Here is a 17976-nt window from a genome sequence, read left to right as displayed (position 1 = left end):
CGGGCCGGGTCTGTCCTCTGCAGCGGGGCTGGATGAATGGTCTCAGAGGACATGGAAAATACAACGGAAAGGAGAAATGTCCACAGGGACAGGCTCGTGCTTCCCCTCCATGTGTCATGAACCAGGGCACTTTTCCCCCTTAATTTGCTTCTCCCCTGAGCACATGCGAGCATCACATGGGGACTATGGGAGGTGAGACACCTACCTTAACAAAAGTTTGTGAAAATCCCGGGGTGTTCTGGTTGACTAGAGGCTCAAGATGAGGTGACAGCTTGATGTGACTGCTGGGAAGGGACTGTGGACTCAGTCTGTTTTAACTCAGAGTTGGGAGTCTTGAGCAACAGTATGGGGGGACTTCCATCCCGTGCAGATGCCAGATCACATCTGGAGCTGTAATTGATCCAACGTGCCACATTTTAACAGGGGCTGTTATAGGTTGAATTGTGTCCTCCAAAAAGGATGTCCTAACCCCTTATCTCAGCATGTAAACTTAATTCCATTTTCTTCTTGTGATAGGGTCTTGTAGATGTACTTAGTTGAGGCCATACTGGAGTGGTGTGGGCCCTTAATCCAAGATGACTGGTGTCCTTATCAGAAAAATAGAAAGACACACAGTAGGTAGAACTCCACGTGAAGACACACACACAGAGGAGAGGGCTATGTGATGACAGAGGCAGAGATCGGGGTGATGCATTTGCAAGTCAAGGAGAGCCAAGGGTGGCTGGTACCCATCAGCGGCTAGGAGAAAAGCATAGGGCAGACTCTCCCCTAGAGCCTTCCGGAAGGAACCAATCTTGCCGGCACCTTTAGTTCAGAACAGTGAGAGAATAGAATAAATGTCTGTTGCTTCAAGCCGCCTAGTTTGTGGCGATAAGGCAGCCCTAGGAACTTGTCAAATACAGGGGCCTTGTCAAATTCTGGTGCACCTAGATGAGGGTAACTCGGATGGTGAGGGGATCTGCCACAATGCCACTGAGCAATGATGGAAAGAACAGGTGACAGTTAGCCTAGAGACTTACTGAAACTCTGATATTCATTTCCACATATTTGAAGGTCACTCAGAAGGACGAGAATTTAGACTTAGTCCATTTAACTCTGGAGGTAAGATTTCAGCTTAAAACCCTCTAAAAATTATAACTATCCAATAGTGGGCTAGCAAGACCCTCACCATTAGAATTAAGGAGACGTGATTTCTACATGAGAGGGTCTGTCTCAATTGCTGAGATTCTCTGGATGACAATTAAATTTCTATATCTCAATGCTCATCTATTACAAGACTAGTACCCTTCTTGTGAATTTAAGATCCATTTGCTTCGCTGTCTATGGGATAAGATGTCAAAGTTTACTAAGTCAGTTATCAAATGCTTGGGTTCTTTCCTCTGTCTCCTTTCTGTATTTGCTTTACCTAATTTATTGCTGTACACAGTATTGCGGACACACACAGACATCCTCCAACCAACATTTATCGATGGCTAACTCTTCGCCAGCCATATGGACTACCTGAGAAGGCAGCAATGAACTTGCAGCTCTACCCATTTTGCCATTCTTTTCTTGATAGAAACTCAAGCTATCCTGACAAACCACATGAACATTTTTAGTGGAATCTTTGCTTCTTGACAAGTTATGTTTCATGGTCATTTTTCACATGTCCTCGTCCATCAGTCTTCAGCAGATCGCTACTGAACCAAGACTATTTGTAAATCATTGAACTGAGCACCGTGGGAGGACATGAAGATGAACAAGTCATGATTTGTGCCCGTGGGGAGTTTACCAGGTCAGCCCCCCTTTTTTATAATGGTTCCTAGGAGACCCAGGAAAAGTGGAACAGCTAGGGTGTGCACTTACCTTAGCCTCCCAGAATTGTTTCTTAAGCCTGCTAGTTGTCATCCTTCTGTGGGAATCATGTTCAAGAACAGTTCATCTCTTTTCACTACATGATATGAGGTACTGACAAAGGTATTCTTCCTTTTCTCCCAAGTCCTTAGATCTTTCTGCTTTTTGAACCTGGATAATGATCTTCTTGGCTTGAACAAATTATGTTCTCGGCTTGATAATATACACCATCTCTTACCTTTAATGCAATGCAAAGGCCAAGTTGATTGTAAATTGTTTTATATAAGTTCAGCATAAATAGGCTTCATCTAGGAGTAGGCGAAGATGGGTAAGAATTACAGTCCACGAGGACAGAAACCACTCTCTTGATGCTACGCCGAGCGCGTATCTTCTCTCGTGTCCTGCCTACAGCTTTGCCTTTCATCTTGTTCTTCTTTGCTAAATGAACAAGTATAGGTATTGGCTGGGAAGGAGAAAGGGTGCAGAGAGCTGGCCAGTGAGCCCTTTTCTGTCCATCACCTACAAACTGGAGCCTTGACAAATGACTTGCAGCCCGCCTGGCAAGGGAGAGGTCCTGGTCCTGTGGGGAGCTCCGGGCCTTGCCCTGCCTGCGAGCTTTGGGCTGCACTAGTGACCAGGCTTCACGATTGTCAGTGGGTCTGAGCCCAGAACATCTTTCTGGCTGAGAGACGTCCTTTATTTCACTAGGGACAGTTTTTAGCATTGATGGGAACAAATCAAGGACAGGGAACTTGTCAATGTTAAGGGAGGCTTGACCTTGGGTAAGAATTTAGGATTTCTACCACTCCTTCTGCAGAAGCTCCAAATACTGTGAGGGTTTCAATTCACCCTCTGCCATGTCTGGTTTTCCTTCTCAACCTCCACTGCCACCACATCTGGATCGCAGGGCTGAAGGAGAGTGTTGTGGCTGATCAGCATTGTCATTTAGCCCACAGGGGTCAGCCCAATCCCACACCATACAACTGCCCCTCTGCCTTTTAGAGCCTCCACTCTGCAAAGCTCTGGAGACCCCCACCAAGAGCCAGCTCCATCGATGTTGGCTGACAGCTTGCTTTGGAAAATCTGGCTTCAACACTCAGATTGAGCTTCTAGCTTCATACACACACACATCTATATTTAACTTCTAAATCTTGCCATACTATATTCTCCTCAAGAACAAAAAGAGCCTGGCCAGTGTGGCTCAGTCGTTGAGTGTTGACCCATGCACCAAGAGGTCACCGGTTTGATTCCCGATCAGGGCTCATGCCCAGGTTGTGGGCCCGATCCCCAGTGGGGGGCGTGCAGGAGGCGGCCAATCCATGTTCTCTCTCATCGATGTTTCTATCTCTCTCTCCCTCTCCCTTCCTCTCTCTCTAAAATCAATAAAATAAAAAATAAACAACAACAACAATAAAAAAATAATACATTTTGGAAACAGTTGGGAGAACCCAATTCTGTGTCCTCAATCACCCTCTCTTCCTATTTCTAATTTTTAAGTGCTTATTCCAAGGACCTGTAAAAGAGAAACCTAGGGCCCACAACCATAAACACATTTTCACATCCCCCAGTCTGAAACAACCCTCCATTAATAAAAAGTGCCCTCAAATTGGCAAGTGTCGTGGAAGACTGAAACTGAAGAGGAATATTTACTCTAGTTGGTAGCTTTTGGACAAAAGTAGTTGCCTTTTCTTTCAGTAGAACTCATTCCCATCTCTTCATTTTCTGGACAGCACAGACTTAACAGGTGACCCATCCATATCCTTAACTCCGAGATAGCGCTGAAGTTTTCTTTCTCTTTTTGAGTTAGTCAGCTGACCTGTCTTAAAATACACAGCACCACCATGACTTACTCGGCTTGTCCGGAGAAAGATTACATGTATTTAGTATAAAGAGAAGATATAAGCAATGGAATAGTTGGTTATACACTATAGCTTGTAATAAATGAAAGTATCGAGTGCATTTTAAATGATTAATGTATGAAAACTGTCATCACTTACTGTGCATTAATAAAAAATGCACACTTCCCATAGTGGTTAATGTCGCAGGCCTGCAGTTCAGCTCGAATAATGTGCACAGTAATGCGCAGTATGACAATGAGTTGGGGTAGCTGAAAATTCAGGATGGTGGCAAGTTTGGTGTAGTATTTGGATTAGCATCTTAATCCGTGCCTTGTCAGCCTCATCAGTACACAAGCTATGCATTTTTTTTTTCAAAACTAGCAAAAATATGGATGTATCCTTAAATTTTTTTTTTTTTTTTTACTTTTCCTTTTTTTGATTTTAATCAAGAATAATGACCAAGGTACCTGCTAAACAAATACTACCAGCATTCATTAGTTAGGATGGTTACATGTAAAAGAAATGATGCCAGATAGTAACAAATCCAAGAGAAGTTTATTATGAAAATGGCACCTGTGGATGAAAAAATTAAGTTACATAAAGACAACCATGTATGTGACATGTATGAGAATCTACAAAAGTATAAAAAGAACCCTGTTGTAAATGAAGTATGTACATTTCTGATTTGCAGCATTATCAATGGTCAATGAAAAAAAATGTTTCAAAATAAGCCAGGCACTCAGGAAGTTAGGTCCGGTTAGCTTCACACAAAACGAATGTACCATAGCTGTCGCTTTGTAACGTTTTAATTTTTATATATATATATATATGTGGTAGAGTTGGTAACACTGCTAAGATTTTTACGAACAGAATATCCCTTTCCCCATTATCCAGCTACTTGGCACCAGTCTCCTCATAAAAGTTTTCATATATTTGTACAAGAAATAGTTAAAAACACAGACACAGTCTTCACAGGTAATGAAGTTTTTTTTTTTTGTTTTTTTTTCATTTTGTAATTTTAACACTATGGATTTAGACAGCAGCTGTGATTATCTGTTAGTTTAAATCACCAGAAATCATTTTGACACAACACAGAAACATTTATAAAAGAAAAAAAACAAAACAAAACAAAAAAACAGCTGTCTAGCTGTTCTTTGTAGCTGATAGGTGCATTCCTTTGATTGTTCGATAGCTAGAATAGAGCTCCCAAAATTAATCTTTAAATTTCGTGATTAGCTTTCTTCACATTCTAAACCTATTAAATCCTTCAGCTAAGCTCACTATTAAAATCTGTGGCAGTTAACTTTATTTTGTCATTATTCCATAGTGGTCGGCGCCCAACTCATGGAATTAAAGGTCCTAGAGGAATCCACTCAACACAGTGATATTCAAAGGACAGCTGAGTTACTCTAGTAGCATTGCACGCATAAACAAATATATATGACAATTCTACATTCCATTATTCCTCCCCTTCGGTTTTTAAAAAAATGTTGGTTGACCTTTGAAATAATTTTCTGTCTCACTGGCAATTGCTTTATATATTGCTCCATCAGCCAACCTGGAAGGAAACCAAAGAAAAGCACCCACTGCTTATAGGTAGAGCACAAGGGACTCTGGGAATGTTAACAACTGAGGCTATATGGCATCAATTTATTTAATATATCTGAGCATTACTCTTCAGTGCTTTGAGCTGCACTCCCGAAGAAAGAGTCATACCCAGAATTCCATGTGGGAAAAATGGCTCCATTAACCTTGAGCTAGTTAAGAGTCTTTTTATCTCTGAGAATGAAAAAGATTTTGGAGAAGGGGGAAGGAAAGACGAGGAAGGGAAAGGGGAGAGGAGAGGGGGAGGGCAAGAAAGGAGAGGTCGGGGGAATATACACCAGCAAAGCAACAGCAGGAATTTCAAAAGGTGAAACGGAAGGTTCACAGACAGTAGAAGCAGCATAGGGGTGACATTACAGAGGAAGGCCACCACACAAAAACCACTAACCCCAAGAATCACTGATTCACTAGGACTGCAGGAATGGAACTGGACCACTCCGGACTAGAGATAGAGCACAGAGAAGACAAAGGACAAAACAACTACATTAGCTTAGTATATACTGCATATAGAAACACACATTGAAACTGCAATGGACGACAGCCAAGGACACGTACACATTGCACACGTTACAGTTCTCACATCTGTTATTAGATGCCTTAACAAACAGCTGCCAAAAATGGAGTGGAAGAATTTATACTTGACAGTCATTTGGAGTGTTTGACACTACACTGATTTCTGGCAACAAAGACAAAATAGGATATTTTTTTCTTTTTCTTTTTCTTTTTTTTTTGTTTTTGTATTTAATGTGCAGTTTTCAGTTGCAGTTATCTGTTTGAAGCTTATTAACCCATTCTTTAGTTTTAAACTGTATTGGTTCCAACCTAGCAATAAGAGAACCAAAGGGGGAAAAAAAAATATTCCATCAAATCAAATCAGTCCCCTCAAAATACAACCTTCCTTTTTTTTTTTTTTTAGCAAGAAATAAAAACATGTTAAATATTTTCCCTCTTTTACTCCGAAGTGTTATTGAAGTTGCAAAAATTAGCCTCAGTTAGACTGAGTAAAGGAAAATAAAAGCTCAACCAAAGGCAGTATGTACCTAAACCGTTCCTCAGATCAGTTTGATTGAGTTTTCCAAAAGCCCCTTTAAAAAAGGCTTTAATGACCCATTAAATTTAATGTGAGGCTATGTTTGTTAGTTGGGAGGTAAAAAATTTTAAGTCCTGCAGCAAATGTTAATGAGGGCTTTGTCTTAACTAACCAAGGAGACTGCAGCAGTGGGCTCCAGACCAGGACAGAACACATTCCTCCCCACCCCCCCAAAACCCAGCCCAGGAGCTGCATTTTGTATGGAGACATTACAGATTAATAAATGATAGCACCATGGTTTTAGAAATTAAGTTAATGTTTCAGTAATTAACATTTAGTCCAACTTTTTTTTTTTTTTTTTTTCAAACATTCTAGTCACAGGCCAGAAATTAAGTTTAAGAACCCAAATTATTTTTATGTGCAAGTAAGAAAATCTTAAAATCTTAACCATAAAAAGAGAATTAAATTCTGCATAAAATTCTAAAATACTATCCCCCTATTTTTTTTTTTTTTTAAAGGAATAAGGAACAAAAACAAAAGCCACCCCATTTCATTTGACTTAGTCAAACAGGGCACATTGTTTATGCTTGTCTCTTTCAATCTTGATCACATCAAGATCTTTATGAAGAAAACCCAATGGTTGTCACGTGAGAAATCTCTTGACCACAAGACTGAGTATTCTATGGCAGAGGCATATACACATTAAAGACATCTTAATAAAGATGCAAAGGAAAGCAGAACAACCCAACACACATCTTAGAAGAAGACAAAATGGCAGGCAACTGGTCATCGGACGCTCTGAAGGCCAAAAATAAACATATCTTTACAGGAAAGCATAAGTCAAGTGAAAGAAAGAGGGGATGGGGCGGGGACCGTGGTGTTGAGAGAAGACGCTGACCTGCTCGAATTCAAAGTGCTAGAATTAAAGGTCTAAAACGAAAACGCCGACCATGCCTCCCAGCGCAGCCGCGGGCCTCAGTCGTCCTTGCGCTCCAGAGTCTGAGCCGCGTGGATGCCGTTGCTGTAGACCGGGAAGGGCAGCGTGGAGAACAGTCCCTCGGCCGTGGTGAACACGTTGCCCGCGGGCATCTGCGTCAGGCTGGCCGCGCTCACGGCGCCGCCGAACGGTCCCGACATGTTGAGCCGGTGCACGTGGTGGTAGAGCATCTCCATGGGCGTCTTGTGGTCGAGGCCGAAGCCGGGGCTGTTAACGTCCACGAAGTTAACAGCGTGCGCGTTGGGCAGCAGGTTGCCCTGCATGGCCAGGGTCACCTCGGCGGGCGCGTAGCGGATGGTGCCCGTGGTGTAGACCCTTTGCGCGGCCGTACTGGTGGCCGCCAGGGTCCCGGTCACCCTGTGCACCAGCGGGAGCACGACGTTGCCCGCCTGCAACCTCTGCAGCGCCTCCAGGTCCCCAGTGTACAGCAACGAGTTGGACGTGCTGGGGCCACCCCCGCTGCTGCTGCTGCTGCTGCCCCCGGGGTGCTTGTCCCGCGGGGACGCCGAGAGCGGCGGTGACAGAGGGTCGGAGGTGACGGGGGCCAAGGCCGCGGTGGCCGAGGCGCTGAACTGAGTCTTGCGGGCGGCGGCGCTGTCGGCGCCGGGCGGGGTGAGGACCGAGTCGGGGATGGCCACATGCAGTCCCCCACCGCCCCCACTGCCCTGCGGAGACGGAAAGTGCTCGGAGCTGGGGGGCTTGGTCATGCTGTAGGGGGACTCGTTCCTGGAGATCTCCCGGTTGGGCGGGTAGTTCCAGATGCTGCTGTCGTTGTCGAAGTTGATGGGTTCCGAGATCTCCGTCTTGATCTTGAGCACCGAGGCACTGTTGGGGGAGGACAGCAGCCGCGGGGGCTCCACCAGGCCCGCGTCCAGGCCGCCGGGGCTCGACGCACTGGACAGGCGCCTGCGGCTGGCGCTGCCGCCCTTCTGCCTTTTCCTCCTCTTCTTGCGCTTCTGGTGCTTGCTGGAGGCCTGCGCGCCCGCCTCGCCAGCGCTGTCCGAGTCCTTGGCGCTGTCCGACGTGAGCGACTCGCAGTTCTGCAGCCGCAGGTCCGACTCGCTCTCGACGTAGCGCTCAACCTTGATCTGCATGGGGCCCAGGGCGGGGAAGCCTTCCTCACCGGCCTTGGGGTTCTCAAAGTCCGAGTGCTCGAAGCTGTCGTCACTGTCGCGGCTGTCAGGGTTGCTGGAGCTGTGGCCTTGGTCGTTGCAGTTCATGTCCTGGTCGCACGTGTTGCCTGACTTTTTCCGGTCGGGCTCTGGGTCTTCACTGTTTTCAGACTGGTTGCCCTTCTCATCGGATTTGGAGTTCTCGTTGTCCTCTGTGTGGGGCCGGCGGCCGGGGTGGGGGTGGTAGGGACAGGGAAAGGGGACAAAGGAGACACCACATTAGCAGGGCAAGACCTACCTCTCACCTGCGGGTGTGTGTGTGTGTGGGGGGGGGGGGGCTCTCTTGCCTGTCCCCAGACTTTCCACCACCTTGGTTACTTAAAGCCCTATCTTTTTCTCTTGAGGGCCTAGATTAGCTGGACCTTTAGGCTAAGTGTGGTCCATGGACCAGCAGCCTTGGCATGGCTGGGTGCTTGTTACAAAGGCAGAATCCCAGCCTGGCCGGTGTGGCTCGATCCCCCACGGGGGCTTGCAGGAGGCAGCCAATCGATATTTCTCTTTCTCTGTCTCTTCCTCTCTCTCTCTCTCTCTAAAACCAATAAAAACATATTAAAAGAAACCAACCAACCAACCAACCAAAATCAAACCAAGCCCTGCTGATGTGGCTCAGTGGTTGAGCATGGACCCATGCACTAAAAAGTTGCCGGTTCATCCCTGGTCAGGGCACATGCCCAGGTTGTGGGCCTGATCCTCAGTAGGGGGCATGCAGGAGGTGACCAATCGATGTTCTCTCTCATCGATGTTTTTTTTTAATCTCTCTCTCTCTGAAATCAATAGAGCAAACAAAACAAAACAAAACAAAAAAACCCCAAAACAAAAAAAATGCAGAATCCCAGGCCCTACTGAATCAGATCCCCAGGTGATTCGTAGGCACATTAACATTTCAGAGGACCTACAAAACAACTTGGGGAGTCAGAGTAAATAACCTGGAATAAGGTGTTGGTGACAGAAAAATGATGGCGTGCAAGGTGATTTTCTAAAGAGGACTTGCACTGTTCACTGGCAACAATTTGTTCATTGAAAACCACATTGTTCCTAAAGTTATTTTCCTCTACAGCATTTACCACCATCTGATTCACTGTATGTTTTGCTTTTATTAACTTCTATCTCTTCCAACTAGAATAGAAGCTCTATTGGGCAGGGAAGTTTTGTCTTTTTTGTCCATGGTATAAATGAAGAGCAGAGGTTGTCCATGCTAGAACTTCTGCCCCAGTACAGAACTTTCAAATGAATGCAATTTAGGAGTAGAAAAATAATCAGATCCTCTGTGGGTGCTCCCCACCTCCTTCGCTTCCCTGAGGCTATTTCTGAAGTGGAGGGATATGTGTTTACAAACCGGAAGAGCAGGTGCCCTGAGGATGGGGAGGGGTGCTGGACCCGAGCCATCCAACACATTTTAGGAGGAATAGATTTTCCCAGTAATACAACGTTAGAAGGTTTAGGGATGATGCTGGTTTTATGGCTCTGCTGTGATGCTTTTGTATGGCAGCCTGGACTAGAACCTTGGACAAATCATATAACTGCGCTTGTCTTCCTTCCGTGGCAGAAGACATTGGGTTAAAAGAGGCTCAGGGGCCCTGGCCAGTTTGGCTCAGTGGTTGGAGCATCTGCCTGCGGACCAGAGAGTCCCCAGGTTTGGTTCCTGCTATTCCTGCTAGGGGCATGTACCAAAAGTAAGTAAGTAAGTAAGTAAATAAATAAATAAAAGAGGCTCAGGGTCTTTTTTTGCAACTGTGCGATTCTGTAAGTTCTTTGCTTCCTGGCACTTTGTGTGTGTCTGTGAAGGGGGTTGGGATTGGAGGAAAAGTAAATTTTTATACTGACTTTCCTGTGCAACAAAGGACTCAAAATGTACTTCCCAAAATAACTAGAAATGGGAAAGCATGGATTTTCTCTGCATAGATTCAGAAAATGAGTAACAGTCCAGCACCCTGAGTCATTTACCAATGGCATTAAGTATCTCACTATAGAGGCTCAATTCCAGCTTGGGAGGAGGTGACTATTCTGGGTGCAAAGTCAGAGTCCGCCTGGCAGCAACAGAGACAGCCCTGCTATCTCTTTCTGGTAAAGGGGCCGCCGCTAGCTGTGGGGTCAGGGCAGGGCCCCTTCAGTAAGCCAGGGGAGGCTGACATGAAGTAGATTCGTGTACATGTATTTATACACTACAATATACCTATACATGTATAAATATATTTCAACCATACATAGATGTATATTTATATACTACCACATACATATATGTAAGTACTATATATATACACACACACACACATATGTGTGCCCATATGTATGTGGTGGTATATAAGTACAGTGTATGTATATATGTGTGTGTAGAGAGAGATTCAGTAATAACTTGATGTGACCTAAGTCCCTCTATAAAATCTGACCGGTTGCTGTCCTCTACCGGCGGCCCTTTGGCGTGACCCACCCGTCGCGTTTGGAAAGGAAGCCATAGCTGTAGAACATGGAGAAGGAGCAATACCTGTAATACCTGAGGTGTCTTTAGAGTCTGATTCAGAGTCGGAGGTTTCTGAGGATTCCGACGTTTTCTCCGGCAGGTGGGGGAGCTGGGAGATGTCCATGGGGATGTCCTTGTACTCGGGGTTGCTGCGGGAGGGAGGCATTCGTCAGGGGTGCAGACACCCATTCGGATGGTTTGCTTTCGACCATCTTCTTCCCCCTTTCTTGCCCCAAATGTGTGGAGTTTAGAGACTAAATATGAAATCATGTCAGTTCATCGCAGGACTTTTACAGGAGCTTGGCTTGCGTGTGCCGGGGTGCAGCTGCACCCTGCTACAATGACTGAATACCAAAATGCTACATGAAAGCCCCTGAAAGCTTTTAAATAATCAGTACCACTGGGGGCCAGGGAACCGTGCTGCTTGACATTCCTCCCAGTATGATACCCGGGGGGAAGGGAGGAGGAGAAGTACTCTCAGCCATTCACTTCCATACCTCCCGGCGGGCCCTGGCTTCCCTTGGGCTCCTGATGAGTCCATTGCCTCAGTACCCTCGCCTTGGCTCCTAATGGAGCTTCTCAGTTGTTCAGATGGCTCCAAAGCCGGGGGTGGGGATGGGGACAGAGCCCTCAGCACCTAAGATCTGACAGATGCGCAGGTGCACCTTGGGATTCGTGGATTATGGCTACTGAACTGTCAACACACCCATTACAATCACACTTTCATCTGCTCATGTGGTGTACACCTGTAGCTTGTTAGCTGGAAATCTGATTGCGGTGGGGAGAACCCCAGTGTGAAACAGCCCTGACAGAAGGGATCCAACCCCACTCGCACCGACGTGTTTCATTTTTGTTCTATTTTTAAAGAAACAAGCCTCTTCTGGAGAAGAGAGAGTATTTGGTCAGTTTGAGTTAGCTGTCTTCTAGAAATGCCAACCCAGGCGGGCCTCAAGCATGGGCAGCACGGGCCACTGTGATCTGTAGCCACGAGGGACGTTTCTTGCCTCTGAACAGAAGATGCCTCTTCAACTCTTCCCTAATGGCTAGCCGACCAGAGACCTACACCAGATGATTACTGACTCATCTGCTAATTTCTAGTGAAATTTCCACATTAGAAACGTGCTGTTTCAGTCACTAAAATGGCAAATGTCTGTGGGAGGGTTAATTCATGGAGATGGACGGTCGGGCATTCACTCCTTAGTGTGAATTAGCCTCAGCAGCAGAGCTGCCTCTGGAAAATCAGATGATACAGTGGTGGGAGGGCAGCCTGGGCCCTCACGCGGTCTCGGAGACTCTGAGTGCAATGCTGCCGAGCACCGCGAGGGAGAACAGGAAGGCTGGGGAGTAACTCTCGGAACAGAGCGGGACAAGCCTGGATGGGGCCCTGGGGGGGCGCTCTGAGCAGGAACAGGGAGCATGAGACTATTGCTCAGGGAAGGATGAAGGACAAGAATGTGGGAACGAGCAACAAGGCCAGGTCCTTTTCTTACTAGAACTCTAGCCTACAGGAGCGATGCCAATGGGCTACCTCTTGGCGGAGTTTCTTCCGCTAAAGCCCGTCTTTGTTAGTCTCCTTTGGTCCAGATGACAGGGGGGTTCACAAGTCACTGGTCATCCAACTTATGGTCTTTTATTACTGAACTCAGGGAGAGTCTCCAGGTTCGCTGAAACAGGCCTGGCATGGCTGAGATTGAGGCCCATGAGCCTGAAGACTTGTCTTTGGTACCCAAACTGATTCCTTGCTCTCCAGGTGTAGTTACATGGACTAGAACCACCAAGCACTCATGAGTTCGTACCACGTGGCCCTAGACTACACTAATAGTGTTGATCCACGGTTACACGGACTGACCTCTCCTTCACCCTTCTCGTCCCGCCATTTGGAGGCACAGTGGGAAGTCATGAGGCAGACGGTGCAATAAGAAAGCTCCAAATAGGAAGAAATCTCCCTGAATGGGAGTAACGACCCTATAGATGGGTGTTAGTACCCTAGGATGCATTGGCACGGGGCACAGACAGACATCTTCTCACCCGTGGTGTCCCTGTCACCTCTGATTCTCAATAACAATGGGTCTCCTTGGCACACCTCCGTTTTTGCCTAGCAAAAGCCTGCCAGTGCCATAGCACCTCATTCTGTTTTCTCTCTGGCATGTAAGTTTTTATAACCTTCTGCATGGCATACTGCCGCTGTCCCAAAACCTGTCTGTGAAAGGATTTCTTGATGTCACAGACACAGGATTGCGTACACACCAGGCTTGGAGAAATCCACATTAAACACACATACCTTTAGAGAGAATTAATGTAGAGTAGAAGAGGTCAGAAAAGGAAAACGAAAGTAGATAAATGAAGACTCTTTTAAGTGGTGCACATTAAAGCCCTCTCTAGAGCAATAATCATTAGCGTCTGATTGATATGCTATCGGTAGCAAGCACAGTCATGCCTCCGAGTCACCGCCGGAGTGCATGAACACACTCTGAAGGGTCAGTGTGCTGATGAGCCATGGTCGTCGGCATCTCAGCTCCATTTGGCTGTCTCAGAGAAAAATGGGATTCAAGTACTCCCTGTCTAGATGATCAGCCAAAGGGCAACAACTTCCATTCATAAGACCTATCGGACATCGTCCTACTCAGACCATGTGTGGGCCCTCAGACCATGCTTGGTGACTGCAGGCCAAGAGAAGCCAGAGACTGGAATGACAGGGGTGGGAGGGAGCCGGTGACCGTTCGGACAGCTCCATGGCAGCATTGGTGGAGGACCTCCCGCAAAACTTGCCCCCAAATGCAGACTGAAGTCTTGGTTACTTTTTTGCTAGTTGAAACCCAAAGGCAGAAAGGAGGAAGGCTTGAGAAATGGTGCTGCCTCCTAGAATTTGGGAGGCTGTTGAGCTTGGCCACATTCATGGATGTAAACTTGAGGACCCATTAAAACTGCTGTAAAACTTGCCTGAGATCACAGAACAGGCAAAAGAAGGTTGCCTTCCTTTTTATACTGAGATGATCTTGATTCTAGCAAAGAAGTCACTTTGCTCATCAAAACGTCAGTGCCTAAGGAATCAAGCCCTATGCAGTGTGCCGAGGGCTTCAAAGGGATGGAATGCAGGGGAACTAGACTGTGCCTGCCACTTGTTTTTCATCCCTTTTTGCTTAATTTTCACAAGGACTGGAGTGTGTGAGTATGTGTACGTGTGGTGGGGAGAAGGAGGTGCTTTTGAAGGCTTCAGCTTTAGGCAAAAGTCTGTATTCTTTTGATGGCCTGAGCATTTGTGGGGAAACCAAACAACTTCTGCCCCAATGTTGACGGACCAAGAATTATTGAAAATGTCGTGAATCTGCCCTGGAAGTCCCTTCCAACATATCTTTGATCTTTTCCTATTCCTTTGAATCTTGTGGAAAGAAAAGCAGAATTTCCACATAATTCCACACCAGATACTGTCAAAAAGATAACACCACATGTCAGTTGTTAACCACCGGGCTGCCTATTTGACAACTGAAACAGAAGCAGAAAAGAATGAGAAATATACCTAAGGAGATAATTCACCCAGATGATGTTCTTCTCATTTGCATTCTTGGCATTAATAGCGATCGTGGCACTAGACTGGATCCAGATATAGCCTCCGTTCTTCTGCATCCAACGGTAGTACTTGGTCACACACTGGCCCTTATTCAGCACTGGGGGGAATAGAACAAAACAAACAGAAGGCGCTGCGTATTAAGACTGTGACCAGACGATTGCTGCGAAACCCCAGACTTAGAAAGGGGAGGAGCGCATCAAGCCAGCGTGCCCCTCCGTAAGCTTAATGGAGAATGCCATGAGTCGAACAAATAAAATCAACAATTCAGTGGAGCGGCGTCTCCCTAGTGAGGGTTACTAGCATTTGTAGCAAGACTCTGTTCCATTTTGGGCAGCCATGGTGTGAAAGGAAAAATAAAGGGACTACACATCTTTGTGGCTCACGGAACACCTAATGCGGTGTGGATGTTGTCAATGGGTTTGCCATTGGATGGCACCAAGGCAAATGTGTACAGATTTATTCATAGCGCCGAGGTAGACCTCTTTGGGATTCTGGATATCTGAGTGGTTCTGAAGATGCTTTGCCTCTCGTCTTGGATGGGTCGCCGCAGCGCTGTGCGAGCAACGTCAGCCAGTGTCCTTATGCATCTGTCCATTTTGATCTTGTGTAACAGGATTTATAGTCCACGTATGAACTAAATTTACATTGGTCAGTCAGGGGAAATGCGGGTGAGCCTTTACGGAGTATTGGAACAAAATAAATTTCTCAACCAAGTCAGAGAGAAACACTGGCCTAAGGGAGGCACAGAATTGACTTGGCTGGAGCCAAACAGAGTGACAGCTCCACACAGACTCTGAAATATGGCCCCAAATGAAGGAACAAGTAAAAACAATCAGTAATGTGAAACGGTGCCATTAAATACCCACTGAAAGAGAGCTTTAAAATGCAGATGTTAAAAATGATACTTTAACCAAAATCTTGCCAAGTCGAAATTGATTTGATTTGTATCTGGGTACTCCTGAGCTAGTAAAAGGGGGAAGTGCAGTAAATCATCCCTGAAATAAAGTGCTATAGATGGGAATGGTTTAAAAAGATGCCGGAAACGTGCAAAACCTTCTGCTATTGCTTGGATACGCATGGCAGCAACTCCACACCCCCCAGAAGCGCACGAGCTGGCTGGCCACTAGAGGGCAGTGTGCACTCGTCCACGTCTCCCACTTTTGGCATGTCCTTGTCTCCGTCTGCTAAAATGAAAAAGCTCTAACTGCTGTAATAAATTTGGCTAAATTAGCTGCTAAATGGTTATCTCAAGTAATATGTATTTGCATTAATCATCTTGCTCTAAACCAGAACAAGCCAGAGTCCTAAAGACGTAGTAAATTCATATTGTCCATTTAATTACGGCTAATAAGTGCTTCATATACAATAGTTTCATGAAGTACATTTTGATTTTTTTTTGGGTGGGGGGAGGTGGATGAGTAAAGGGAAGTCACTTTGGAAAAGAGCTGTATTTAGGGCCGTTGAAGCTCTTCCCATCGTGTCTGAGTCACTCTTCCTGGCTCCGAAAGTGATCCCAAATCAAACCTCCTCCTATTATATCCGCAAACATAAAAACTTCCATGCCTTTCTCCCATCCCTCCCTTTTCCTCACAGCACACTAAATGGATGGTTGTCAAATTGAATAATTATATATCTTAACAGTTCCCTGAAGAAGCTTTGCTTTGATGAGCGCCGCAGGTAGTGGCACGTTTGATCCCGGAGCTGCTCAACAGTTTTGGGTGTTTTTAAGGCCCGGAACCGGCACCTCCTGTTGGTGGCCAGGCTCCACAGGTAGCACTGTACTCGCCGTCCGTCGGCGATTGTAAGTGCTGCCACTCCGCACGCGTGGCTGCCCAGGGACACGAGTGCGTGGTGAAGCCGAGGGCAGAGAAATACAGCTCTGCACGCAGCTCTGTCAAAGCGCGTGGCGCGCAGCGAGGTGCGCGTTGTTCACATCCTCTCAGCCTGGTTAACGATGAACAGAGGGACGATGGGTTATGAAACTCTGCCCACTGTTTTCACACAGAAAACGGATCGCCCCCAGTGAGGGATCGGTGTCTAATTCTGTCAGCTGTGTATGTGGCACGAGGACTAACTTCAAATGGTTCTAGTTATTTAACAAAGGAAATAACCCGCCCCCTTGAAGCACGTGAAGAAAACACGGAGATGGCTGGAGATCCTGGATTTTTGACCAAAAGCAGGCAAATTTGCACTACATATACATCCCCAGAATACACTGCATAGAAAGGGTCAACGTGAGAAAGGAATTATGGTCAAATTAGAACCAACATGAAGATCACCCCCTCTTTCTAATACTCCTATTACTACAAACAATCAAATACACAAAGTCTCAACCCTGAAATGCATAGCCCGCAACCACGCGCCTGCCTGGCGGGATGCGCCTCTACGCTAGAAAGGGGCTGCGAGGCTTATTTGTTAAAACACTGATGTGACAAACACCGGTTCGGCTCAGCGGTTAGAGCGTCGGCCTGCGGTCCAGAGAGACCCGGGTTCGGTTCCCACTAGGGAACGTACCTCGGTTGTGGTTTGTCCCCGGCCCTGGTTGGTTGTGCCGGTGGCAGCCACTCGATGTGTCCCTTTCACGTTGATGTTTCTCTCTCTCCCTCCCTCCTACTCTATCTGAACAAAAAAATGGAAAAAGAAAATGTCCTCAGGTGAGGATAAAATAAACAACACTGAAATGATGGCATCATCTTTTTGAGTTAAGGCAGTATGACTCTTGGTCTGTCTAAATGCATCTGTGTTTCCTGAAAAGATAAATACAAGTTTACTAGGGCCCATGTATGCATTACTACAGCCTTTGTCACCCAGGCCAAGGGCCATCTAGCAAAGGGAGGAGAGCTCATGAAAGAGAGTCAGGCCAGGTAAACTTTGATGTGAGGAAATGTTGTGAAAGGACGGCTGAGGGGTTCCTTGGGGAGCCAGGAGCTACCCGAGTGCCTAACTTACTGCGGTGAATGCCACAGAGCAGATCCGGGAGCCCGCTCGTGATCTGCTGAAGAAAAGTCTGACCTGATCTATTCGGTGTGACCTGGGCCAGCCTGACAAACAGAATTCTTATAGGGTAAACATCCTAGTATGGTCCTAGATCATGGCTGTTTCCTGAGGATCAGTGCTTTCTGAATGAGACCACACATGTCGGTGGGGAGAGCTCCCACAGTGGCGTAACGTGGTGACCAGGATATTGCTCAGTTACTTCTGTTCTTCAGGAGGGCTCATGAAAGAGGTCATGATGGAATTTTGCTTCTTTTCTTTTAATCCTCACCCGAGGATATTTTTTTCCATTTATCTCTAGATAGAGTGGAAGGGAGGGAGAGAGGGGAGAGAGACAGAGAGAGAGAAACATCGACGTGAGAGAGACACGATGATTGGTTGCCTCCCGCACGGCCCGACCAGGGCTGAGGATGAACCACACCTGAGATACGCGCCCTTGGTCGGAATCAGACCTGCGACTCTTTGGTCCGCGGGCCGACGC

General features: G+C 46.4%; 1 protein-coding gene across 5 annotated transcripts in view; it reads right to left on the bottom strand.

The window, feature by feature from the left end:
• Nucleotides 1-4207: 4207 nt before the first annotated feature.
• NPAS3 (neuronal PAS domain protein 3) overlaps nucleotides 4208-17976 on the bottom strand; it is an 872889-nt gene continuing 859120 nt past the window's right edge. For 3 of the 5 annotated variants that reach the window (XM_036265112.1, XM_036265127.1, XM_036265135.1), the window contains 3 exons: nucleotides 14451-14598; nucleotides 10958-11082; nucleotides 4208-8627 (listed from right to left, as the gene is read on the bottom strand). In XM_036265112.1, the coding sequence (XP_036121005.1) occupies nucleotides 7282-8627; nucleotides 10958-11082; nucleotides 14451-14598 (1619 nt within the window). In that variant the 3' untranslated portion in view covers nucleotides 4208-7281. The remainder of the gene's footprint in view (nucleotides 8628-10957; nucleotides 11083-14450; nucleotides 14599-17976) is intronic. The other 2 variants (XM_036265143.1, XM_036265119.1) reach the window with 2 other exon arrangements.

Source organism: Molossus molossus, unplaced genomic scaffold, assembly GCF_014108415.1.
Source record: "Molossus molossus isolate mMolMol1 unplaced genomic scaffold, mMolMol1.p scaffold_m16_p_1, whole genome shotgun sequence".
Classification (NCBI taxonomy): Eukaryota; Metazoa; Chordata; class Mammalia; order Chiroptera; family Molossidae; genus Molossus; species Molossus molossus.
Note: the sequence above shows the minus strand (reverse complement) of the source record. Positions and strands in the feature narration are given on the sequence as shown.